Consider the following 12,392-nt stretch of genomic DNA (forward strand, 5'->3'; position numbering starts at 1 on the left):
TCTTTCCCTCCATGTTCGTTTCCACACAGTTTTGTCAATCATTGTTACTATCAACTTTTTTTTCTCCAGCTGTTTAAACCAAAAACTTGAAGTCATTTTTACTCTTCTCTCATATTCTATATCCAATCAAGGAACAACACTTTTGGGCTTTATCTTAAAAATATGCAGAAAAGTCAAACCATTACCATGGTTTGACTAATTCTACCATTACCACTGTGGCTCAATCTACCAATATTTTATTTTGATTACTGTAACAGCCTCTTTCCTGGTCTCCCTGCCTTATTCTTCTAACAGTCTGTTCTCAACACAGAAGCCATTATGGTCCTATTAAGATGGAAATTTAATTTTCTCATTCATCTTTTCAAAACTCTCCAGAAGTATTCTATCTCGGAGTAAAAATCTTAATCCTAAAAATGGTCTAAGCAATTGATCTACATTATTTGTTCCCCTATGTCTATAATTTCATCTTCTGCTGTTCTTCCATTCACTCATTCTGTTTCAGACACGATGGCCTCCTTGCTGTTTGTGGACTATACCAGGTACATTCTTACTTCAGATGTACTTCAGGTTGATGTATTTTCTTTATGGAATATTATTCCTTCCTTTCTTTCTTTCAACTCTTTTAACAAATGCCACCTTCTCAAAGAAACCTTCTGTGTACAATCATTAAAGTAACACCACTGTCATTCTCTGCTCCCCCTTCTCTTTTTCTGCTTTATTGTTCTCCATAATACTTATCTAACATAAAACATAATTTTTTTAGGCTATCTATTTGTTTTCCCACACTAGAATATAAACTCTATCAGGGAAGAGGGTTTTGTATATTTTCTTCATCTAGAACAGTGCTTAGAACATAGTAGTTCTCAAGTATTTGTTAAATGAATCAATGAATAAACAGGATGGTCTAAAGAAACATAAATTTTCTAAATCATCATATTTAATGGACTTCTAATGTTAAAGCTTCACTTGTTTGACTTAAAAATCTATAAAGTGTTGAATACTAATAATAATAGTAATGGGAAAAATAAAGTTTTCACATTTTCTTATTAGAAGTTATTGGAGCTTTAGTACCCATCATTTATATTCATTTTTTTAACTTTTATATTGGAGTATAGTTGATTAACAAGGTTGTGTTAGTTTCACTTGACAATGAGAGTAAGTGACCACACACTGAATGCAATGGAGAATGGGTATGGATTTGAATGAAGAGCTGAAATTTAAAAAGAAGATTTTGGAGGCATATTGGACTTCACTATTTGGCTTTTATTGATTTCATTATCTTTTCTCCTCCTCACTTCTTTTCTTCAGTTCTTCCATAAACTTTCCTAATGGTAAAGATTATGCTACTTTATCAAGCAATGGAGAGGAATGAGGGCCATTTCTCTGGTGGCAGAGATTCTATATATTCCCTCATATAAGTGCAGACATTTCTGGGAAGTTGCTGGCAGATGTGTCTAGACTCTTCTCAGTGTTATAATACATGCATTTAATTTATTGATTATATGAAATAATTTCTTTTTTTGCTGACAAAACCCAATGATGTAACCAAAAGTTCAGAATTTAAAAAATAAAATGAGTGTAGCAAGAGGGGACTTTTCCCATATCCCTTTCTGTAAAAACGTCTACTATCAATGACCATCATTGTTGTTGAAAGTTTTTTTCTTTTAATTAATTTATTTTATTTATTTATTTTTGGCTGCATTGGATATTTGTTGCTGTGTGTGGGCTTTCTCTAGTTGCGGCGAGCGGGGCCTACTCTTCCTTGTGGTGCACAGGCTTCTCATTGCGGTGCCCTCTCCTGTTGAGAGCACAGGATCTAGGTGCACAGGCCCCAGTAGTTGTGGCATGCAGGCTCAGTAGTTGTGGCTCACAGACTCTAGAGCTCAGGATCAGCAGTTGTGGCACATGGGCCTAGCTACTCCACGGCATGTGGGATCTTCCCGGGCCAGAGCTCGAACCCGTGTGCCCTGCATTGGCAGGCGGATTCCTAACCACTGCACAACCAGGGAAGCCCTCTTCTTGAAAGTTTGACCAAAATTACTGGCAGAAATTTTCACCTCTTAGTAGAACACATACAGCCCATCAATCAATTTCAGAAATTTTAATAACTTGAGACAATGCTTTTGAAAGACTACTCCCTACTGGCATAATACCTTGCTCAATTAAGCTAGTCAGCCACAACTAACATCTAACAGAGTGCAACAAATAGAGTTCTAGTTTATTAAATAAAGTAACACTATCCAAAATGCCTGAAAAGCAACTTACACATCCATTTAGTCTGGCTTTTACTAAATTATGTCTTTGGAGAATTAATTAAGATAAAGATAAATTATCTATTAGAAGTCCTAATTTCAAATGCTTCTCTAGCTGAATTTAGTTTATATGCTGTAGAATTAAAATTATAATATATACGGTTTACTTTGAAACGTTTATGTGAAAGCCATATCATGAATAATTAAAATTCTTATTACTGTTTCCCATAAGCAGCCACGTTCTTCACAGCGTTGTTTAGTTGCAATGTCTGCATCTGGATAACAAGTAAACTTTTCAGCTTCCAAGAAAGTTTGATCCCATTGAACAGTAAAGTTTCTTCCAAGGTTAAACATGAGATTGTAAATTAGTAGATTCTTTGAAGAGAAAGAAAACATTAAAATATTTCTGACCACTGGACAATTTAAAAATACTTAACATTTTTAAAATGCAGCAACCCCACAGCAATTCTTCAAATCAAATCATTAATAATTTTAATATAATACTAAAAGAAAGAATAGAAAAGAAAAAACATGGCATGCCACTGAAATAGCTAGAATCTCAAGACAGTTCTCAAAACTATGAGAAATTATAGAATACTGATGATGGCATTATGCTTGGGGCATACCAGGTATGAAATAAATAGTAGTCCCCTCAATGAAGAAAAAGGGAAGAAAATGTTGACCATTTTGATTGATTTGGAGGCTCCCAGAGTCAGAGGAGGGGAATATTATTTATTTATTTTCCTAATTTTATCCATTGCTTATAATATTTGAGGGACAACTTAGAGAGGAGATAACATGGTATTATGCAAAAAGAAAAAAAAGTGAAAGGATAGTGTCCAAGCACAGGAGAATTAGAAAGATGTATCTATAAGTGTCTTTGTAAATCTTTACATTAGCATAAAAATAGAAACAGATAAAAACTGGAATTGTAAAAACATATAATAAAACAATTTTGTATTATGTCCACTTGATAATCTTTGTTAGAGTCATAAAGTTCTCAGTAAGCCTGTATTATTTATTGATTAGTTCTTATAGTCCTAGGAATATATACATTATAGTGTATTTGTTAATAAAAAATAATTAACCAATACATATTTTTATGGAAATTCCTAAGTGAAAAACTGGGCCAGAGGACTTAGAAGCTAGACAAAAATACTCTAAGAAAATGTCTTACGTCTCAATTTAGAATTTATGCTAACATTACTAATATTTAGGAATATAGGAATGGTAGAAAAGTAAATGCCAATAAAAATCACTTCCATGTTTTAAATTATTTTTGTCTAACGTTTTAAATAATTAATTTTTTACCTGAAGCAACATTATGATTAAATATGACATTTTACATATGAGGAAGCTGAGATAATGAGAGATTAATTTATTGTGTTTAAATGCACAGACTGCAGGGCTGCAATTTGAGCCCAATTCTGTTACTCCTTTTCCCTCCCTGGTACACTTGTTAAACAAGGCAAGAACGAGGATAAGAAAGGGACTACTAGAAGAGGAGACTGTAAACAAAAATTTGAAAGAGAAGTACAAGATATATTAAGGACAAAGGGAGTTCATGAAAGGAGAAGTAGAGAGAATTGAAGAAATGGATTCAATCATTACCTTAAGAAGTTTTAAATGAGAAGGTAAAACTTTTAGATTCTTTATCGTATGCAGTAGGTAAGAGTTCAGGGTAGGAGAATGGTATCAAAAAAAAATATTAGAAAGGCATACATAAGTGATATCTAAGATAAAATTAAATAGAGAGGGAGAAGTAGAATCAATTCACCTTAAAGTTGATATCTCAACATAAATTGAGATAACCTAAAATGGAATATTGCCAGCAAAAGGGAAAAAAAAGAAATATATGTAATGAAGAAAAAAAAATCACAAAACCAAGAGCCTGAATCATTATATAATGTTAAATATGAGAGTATGTGATAACTAAAATATTTTAAGATTGTATTTACCTGGTTGGAAGTATCATAAGTGAAATTGTAGTGAGCTCTCATTGGTTGATTATCTTCCATCACTGAAACTTTTGTAACAGTGTCTATCAACCCAAGGATTTTTATAGTCTCAAATGCTAAAGTGGTTCCTTCCTGGTATGACGAATGTGTGCATATAACATCTAATTTGTTCTGAAAAATGTATATAATATTATATATCAAGTAGAAGGTCATTGGATACAAATTAGAAATAACAAGTGTATTTATACTGATTAAATCTTACAGTTCTAAAAATGTATAAACTATAGTTTTTACTAAATAAAAATAATTAACCAATACATATTTTAATGAAAATTGCTAAGTGAAAAACTCTAGGCAAGAGAGCTTAGGAATTAGCGAAAATTCTAAGAAAATGTTCTACATCTCACATAATTTAGAATTTAATTATGCTGATAATACTAATAATTTAGTATTATTTAGTATTAAATTATAGCATTATTTGGTATTTAATAATATAGTATAATAAGAAAAGAACCAATCATCTATCCCTCCATTCCCAACAGCTCTTCACATCAAAGTACGCTATATAAATACACTTATTAGTAACTCTTTAAAATTGTTTTTTATACATGCTCTAAAATTATTTTCAGAGATAAATTATGCATGACGCAAATCATGTATATTCCTTCTCATTCTCTTCATTGGTGAAGAATAAATTATCTTTGGCAAAAAAGAATATATGAAGAAATCTAACTTCTACAAAAAGGATTGCTACTAATTATTCAAAATTTAATCTTGTGCATAGCTTTTTCATTTTCACCCCAAATCCATGACAGCCACTGCTGTGATTGGTATATTAAAACATTTTCAAATATGTTGAGATTATTTTCCCAGGACATATTGCTTAAACCAGACATAGTGCTACAAGAAGTCTGAAGATTTCTGTGCATCAATTTCATCAACAGAAACTCATCTATTACATTGAAATATAAAAATTTAAGGTAATTCATATATAATTTAATAATTTAAATTGAACAATTTATTTTGTTTCTTTCCACTGATTTCTGGAGAGAAATGTAACATCATTCCACGAAAAGGCACAATCTAGACATTAACAAGGTATTATATTTAGCTATGTGTTCAAGGAGAATGCTTACATTAGAAACTGAAAATGTATATAAAATGTAGTTGTCATTTTGGATGGCATCTGAAATGGTGAAAAAAAAAGTTATCAGATCAAAATGTAATGTTAAATTCTGTTTTATTTTTACAGTTCGACAACACAGGGAATTTTTTAAAAATAGATATTATTTATTAATGAAGCAAATTAAACAGATTATTCTTTTAAATTAAGGTTCTTAATTATCTTTAAATGAAACTATTTTGGTAGTTTATTTTTCCAGGAAGTAAAGGTAGTGAATGCATCTTTGCCCAGTTTGATTTTTCAAGGACTGCTAAAATATTTCTGGAAATTCAGAGAGCACAAAACTTGTAGTAAAATATATATAATTATAACTATTTTTTGAATGATATTTTATCTCTTTTTAGTAAACTGTGTAACATTCAGTTTATTTTGGGAAGCCATGGCACACCACAATTTTGGTTCGCATCTTTCAGTGTGTTTTTTCATTATTTGAAGAATGAGTGAATGTGGAGACATTAAAGTTTCAAATAAACCTTAATGAGAAAAATTGAAGAAAACAATTATTTTCTGCATCATATATGTAACAATGTAACATAACTTTTTATCAACATGTTTCTTTAACAGGGAACTAAAGATTATAACTAAAATAATTAGGAAGAAAGAGTGGAAAATATAAAGGGAATACTAGGATTTATATACAATACTTTGAATAACATTAATTTACTTAAAATTTTAATCCTAGGAAATAAAAATAGAATCAGAACCCAAACTGAAGGTCATTTTATTGTCTTGTGTTTGATTGATTATTCAGAAAATTTTGATTTTAACTTTTTAACACACTTCAGTATATAGATATCATATTAAATGTCTGATTAAATCATAACTCCATATTTTTAACCATTTTATATGAGTAAATTATCAATATAATTTTCAAGTAGAAAAAGGAATGTGGAAATATTTATATAATCTGAGAAATGAGAATAACCTTAAAATCAGGTTCCACATGCTACCAATAGAGGTATTATCTCAACAACATTTTTACCTGATGATTACGAAACAATTTACTTCTGCTGCAATCCTCTCTTACAGAATTTCTATGTAGTAAATACTTTGAATCTATTCTCAGGGCAGAGCTAGTGTGTTTGACTCTAAGGTATCTGAGAAAGAGGGAGAAGGCTGGTGTGCTGGCGTAGAATGAGAAATGGAGAATGGTAGGGCACAGTGTGTGCGCCTGCGTGTGTGTGCATGTGTGTGTAAAATGTGCAGGACATAGTGAATACTCTAGGTCTTGGTAAAGACTGTGGCTCTTAATTGAGTAAAATGGAGAATTGATAGAGGGTTTTGAGCAGAAGTGTAATAATTTGAATCATCTTTTAAAGGGATCACTCTATCTGCTGGTTGGTAAATAGAATGTAAAAAGGGGGGATTGACAAGAGCTATTGACCTAGAGACCAGTTAGGGAGCTATTGCAGTAATTAAAATGAAAAGTAGTGATGATAATGGTGGAGTTTATGAGAGAACGAAGATCAAGGTGGAACCAAGAGAAATTCCTAGGTTGTGACAGACAAGAGTGAACTCTAAAGTTTTTGGCATCTTGCAGAGATGAAATTACCATCAACTGACAAGGGGAAGACAATATATCTGGTGGAGCAGATGTATTGTGGTAATCTACATATTAATAGAAGATAAGACTTAAAAAAGAACAGAATTTTTTTCATAGATTGCATATTTTCAAAATTGTAAGAGAGCACACCAATACATAGGCTATTTCTTGGAGTTAATTTAGAGATATTTGGATGTTTCATATACTATATACAAAGGCATATAGGGCATTCTTAAATATATCTGAAAAGTAGTGAGCTATAATAGAAAGTGAACTATAATTCTTTTATACGTACATACATAAAACACGTACCTAAGAGCCCTCTATTAAAAAATGAGATTAAAAAACCTTACATTTATGAGACTGATTGTAACTAAGTAAATTCAAAGAGATTAATTTTCTATGGCATAATTTAATATAAGCAAAAATGACTCTTTTTATTCCCTTGGTGTACTGAATTCTCAAATTTGGGTCTAATTAAATAAAAGATATTTAATAATTGAAATAAATTGTGACACATTTATATGGCAAAATCTTTATCTCAAATAATTTGACATTAAATAACTTAAGCTTTTTTATTGAAGTATAGTTGATTTACAATGTTTCAGGTAAAGCAAAGTGATTCAGTTATATATAATTATATATATACTTTTTCAGATTCTTGCCCATTATAGTTCATTAAAAGATATTGAATATAGTTCCCTGTGCTATATATTAGGTCCTTGTTGTTTATCTATTTATATATATAGTATTGTGTATTTGTTAATCCCAAACTCCCAATTTATCCCTCCCCCACTACATTAATTAACTAAAGCCTTAATGTTGGTTTTCTTTTACAGTAATAAAACTTTAGTTTTAACCACTATAATCATATAAGATAGTTGAAAATAGGATGCAAGTTATACATCTGTGAGTTTATTGACTATTTTAATTTTTATACAGTAATCTAATAAGATATTTATATTTGTCAAAGACTTTTTATGATAAACCAAAAGATAAAAACAAATATTGTAATTAAATATATATAATTTAAATACCAATGTTAAATTTCATAAAGTAACCTAAAATCTTTAGATAAAAAACAGCAATTAAAAATTAAAACTTGTGACATTTTTGTGCAATTTTATAATAAAGGCCAAAATTCCCATCATTAAAAGGAACATTTAAAAGCATATCACTTTGAAACTTACCTTTAGTTTCTCCATCATCCCAGAAAAAGTCTCCTTTTGCTTTTTTATCTTCATCTAAAGCAACTATTAGTCCTAGAGGGTTATTTCGGCTGTTAAGTAAGTTTGGGTGCATATATGATTAAAAATAAATGTATAATGAAATATATTATAAATAAATCCATTTCAACATAAGGGACTTGTAGGAGTTCTGCATTCACATGAGAACACTGATATTAATAAAATTCATGTCTATACTTATTAGTAATTTATCAATGAGAAAAATAATTCATATGCTTAGAAAATAAATGACAGGAATAAATACAATATGAAAGGCTTCCCTGGTGGCACAGTGGTTAAGAATCTGCCTGCCAATGCAGGGGACACAGTTTTGAGCCCTGGTCTGGGAAGATCCCACATTCCGGGGAGCAACAAACCCCGTGCACCACAAATACTGAGTCTGCTCTCTAGAGCCTGTGAGCCACAGCTACTGAGCCCACGTGCCACAACTACTGAAGCATGTGTGCATAGAGCCTGTACTCCAAAACAAGAGAAGCCACTGCAATGAGAAGCCCACGCACCACAATGAAGAGTAGCCCCCCCCCACGCTCGCTGCAACTAGAGAAAGCTCATGCACAGCAACGAAGACCCAACACAGCCAAAAATAAATTAATTAAATTAATTTAAAAAAATACAATATGGAATTTCTTGGGAGCCAAGACACCATCAAAATTGAAACAGTATAAAAATATTTCAATTCAAACAACAAAATTAAACATATCTTATGATTGCTCAATTCAACATGTATTTGCCACATACACATTAACCCTAAATTGCAGTGTACCAAGGTTACAAAACAATGAAAAGCACTATAAAATAAAATTTTAAATGCTAAGTGGAATCTCTAATAGTCTTACAAATGAAGCTAATTCTATCATGTGAAATGAAACATGATGAATATTTTTTTAGTTATATATTGCTATAGGTTTTTAAACTTAAAATGAGGCTATACAGTCCAGGTAACTGCTCTATATGGAATACATTCCTTCCAACATTCACTCAACAAAGTGTATGTTTCTCTTGTTCAATACAGCTCTAGAGTATAACCAATTATTTTGAGAACATCATCATGAAACAGTTACAGTATGAAAGTAATCAATTCTAGAAAAAAAAAACTAATTTAGTTACTAACACACATCCATTCACTTATTAATTTGTTCCTTCAACAAATATTTAGAGAAAATCAGGAGCCTATTCCATAATAGGCTGACACTATTATTGGTTTGGGGACTAAAGCAGTGAAAAGTCAAGTCTCTGCCTTCATGGAGTTTATAGTCTGGGGGAGTAGACACAATATATACAAGAAAAAGTAATATAATTCCAGATATTCTTAATGTTATGAAGAAAATACAGCAGAGTAAGGAATAGATATCTATTGGGGTGTTGTAGAATATGGGGTAATGCGTAGATTCAATATGACACATTCTGTCCATGTACCCAAAATTAATGTTGCAAGATAAAGCACCAGAATTTTCAAGTTTCTGCTTTTTTTCTAAATAGTTCTAAAATTTATTCTTACTGAACGACTCAGTTTCTATCTTGTTCTTTACTTAACAAAAATATCTACCTCATTTATTAACTTAAAACGTTTTAGCTGAAAGAAAAACATTGTGACATTTATGTATTGAAAATGCAAATATGTAACAACTGACCCTTTAATCAATTATATAACTTAATACTTCATTTTTATTAAGAATCAGCAATTAACTTTAATTATACGTATTCTTTAAAGAATGTCAGTACATTTTGGCATAGGAAATAAATTTCTAATCTATGCTTATTTTTTAAATCAAGAAGTTTGTAGTAATATACATAATTTGATTCTTCTTTTTATAACCATGATGGTTATATGTAAGAAGTCCTTATATCAAATATCTTCTGGTGAAAAAACTAAATATCAATATTTGATTCTTAATAAAAATGTGAAACATTAAAACGAATTATATTTCAGATTTCAGTTAATGCCTTTTCATTTTACCTTGCTGTTGTAGTTACAGCAGGTTGTTGAATGGGGATAATGTAACCTCCTCTAAGATGTAATCCTATTTTGTCTGCTGGAAGATACATATCAACACGTTGTCCTTTCCATGGCCTTTTTGCACCCTAATATTTGGAAGATAAAAATTTTCTTTTTATTATTGTAAAGAATTTAAACCTCAGTTTACAAGAATTACACATAGAAATAATTCTATTATGAGAAATTCGTGTCATCTTAGTGAATATTAACATGTCATTTTCTAACTTTTAAAGAAAACTCTTTTTCAGTTTACTGATGAAAGCTGGGTAAAAATAAGTTTGGTTTCACAAAAAAAACAACATAGAGAAATCCATTTCCCTTCTACAATAATTAACAATATTCTTAATTAGCACTATTTTTTATTCTTTGTTTTGGTTTAAAGTTAACCATGCCTCTAGAAAGAATTTTTAAAAAATCATTTCTTATAAAAATAAAGGGTCTGGGCTTCCCTGGTGGCGCAGTGGTTGAGGGTCCGCCTGCCTATGCAGGGGACACGGATTCATGCCCCGGTCCGGGAAGATACCACATGCCGCAGAGCAGCTAGGCCCGTGAGCCATGGCCGCTGAGCCTGCGCGTCCGGAGCCTGTGCTCCGCAACGGGAGAGGCTACAACAGTAAGAGGCCCGCGTACCGCAAAAAAATAAAAGTAAAGGGTCTGCTTAGCAAATATAAGTGCATTACAAAATACTTTCCTTTAAAATAAATATTCTCAAAAGGTCTTGGTCAATTAAAAAAAAATAGGTCGTGTGTATGGATCCTGCTACGCTGCCTTTTCAAGATTGAGATGAAAATCTTTCCCAAACATTACAATATACATTATAAAAACAAATGTTTAAGATTAGATTAATACTCAATTCTTCTGGCCATAAGATGAACATGTAAATTAGGGGAATTATTGAAATAAGTTACTACTCCTTAAAATTACTCTTGACCTTTTATTTCCACAATTTAAAATGGATAACTCTACACTAAAGAATATAACTTCATATTAATCACGTACAACAAAACATATACTTTCTCACATGCAACAAAATGTACACCCACACAGACTCTTTCACATTATTAAAATTTGGAATTATTATTTTTTATAATAATAACAACTACTGAAAAAAAGATATGCTGTGTGTTTGGAGTTGTTTCCATGTACAGATGTTGAATAATATGTACTTGTGATCTATTATTATATTAAGGTTACTTACAGTTTCAAAATCATACCAAGTAGCATTAGGGATGTATGCACTCACTGTATCTGCTCCCTAAAATAAACAAGATAATTTGTATATAGATATATATATATTACTTCAATATGTAATGGAAGAGAATCACATCAAATGTTAAGTTGGATTTTCATAGTGAAGCAAAAGAAACTTCCTTTGTATTGTTATACTCCAATATTTTCTATATATAGTAATCAAAAGGCTATTTTACTAGCTTTAGATATTATAATGTAAAATATTCCTAAAGCAAAGATGAAATGAATTTAAGTGGCAACTAAAATAATGGATACATGCATTTGTATTGCTGTAATCTACATGGTAATTGTGAGTGTGAACACATTCATTTCCATATATTTCCATGGCATATAGACTTTTAAATAACAGATAAAACACACATAACTCATTCGATTATTTTTCAACATTTTCATATGATCCACTGGTTTTCAAGTTCACCTTTATTTACAATATAGCAAAATTTCAATGTCTATATCTACTTGAATGAGAATTCCTTGTTATTACTGTAAGATTTGATTTGATGTCATAAATAAAGCTTTCCTTTTCAGAAGAATACTAATTTTATACAACTTTTTTCTCCCCAGTACATATTATATATTTGAACAGCATAAATCTACTTAATATATTTATAATTTTTCACAATTTCTTCTGCATTTTAGAATTCAATTTAACACTTATCAGGTTGAAGCAGTCTATTGAGTAACATTCATTACCCAGATGTTTTGTAATTTAGTGTGGATTTGATTATACAATGTTTCCATTAAAATATAAATTTATTAAAATTGTATCCTACCTGTTTCAAGACAGGGGTAATAAGTAATGAGGGGCCCCATAAGAATTGAGTGTCCTCAATCCAGCTATTAGTATCCTCATAAAACCTAAGAAAAATGACAATATTTACAATACAAAGATAAAAAATAAGTTTATCCAAATTCTTCATTTGGTTTATGTTTTAAGTTTCTCCCTGGGAATAATTATTGTC

The 12,392-nt window shown here is 30.7% G+C and overlaps 1 protein-coding gene across 1 annotated transcript in view; it reads right to left on the minus strand.

Moving 5' to 3' along the window:
• SI (sucrase-isomaltase) overlaps positions 1-12,392 on the minus strand; it is a 101,893-nt gene that overhangs the window by 43,383 nt on the left and 46,118 nt on the right. Inside the window, exons 17-23 of the mRNA XM_007446438.1 lie at positions 12,204-12,288; positions 11,378-11,434; positions 10,141-10,265; positions 8,127-8,215; positions 5,347-5,396; positions 4,211-4,381; positions 2,472-2,627 (exon numbers count right to left, since the gene is read on the minus strand). Of these exons, the coding sequence (XP_007446500.1) occupies positions 2,472-2,627; positions 4,211-4,381; positions 5,347-5,396; positions 8,127-8,215; positions 10,141-10,265; positions 11,378-11,434; positions 12,204-12,288 (733 nt within the window). The remainder of the gene's footprint in view (positions 1-2,471; positions 2,628-4,210; positions 4,382-5,346; positions 5,397-8,126; positions 8,216-10,140; positions 10,266-11,377; positions 11,435-12,203; positions 12,289-12,392) is intronic.

The sequence above is a fragment of the Lipotes vexillifer genome, unplaced genomic scaffold (genome assembly GCF_000442215.2).
Source record: "Lipotes vexillifer unplaced genomic scaffold, Lipotes_vexillifer_v1.1 scaffold763, whole genome shotgun sequence".
NCBI classification, from domain to species: Eukaryota; Metazoa; Chordata; class Mammalia; order Artiodactyla; family Lipotidae; genus Lipotes; species Lipotes vexillifer.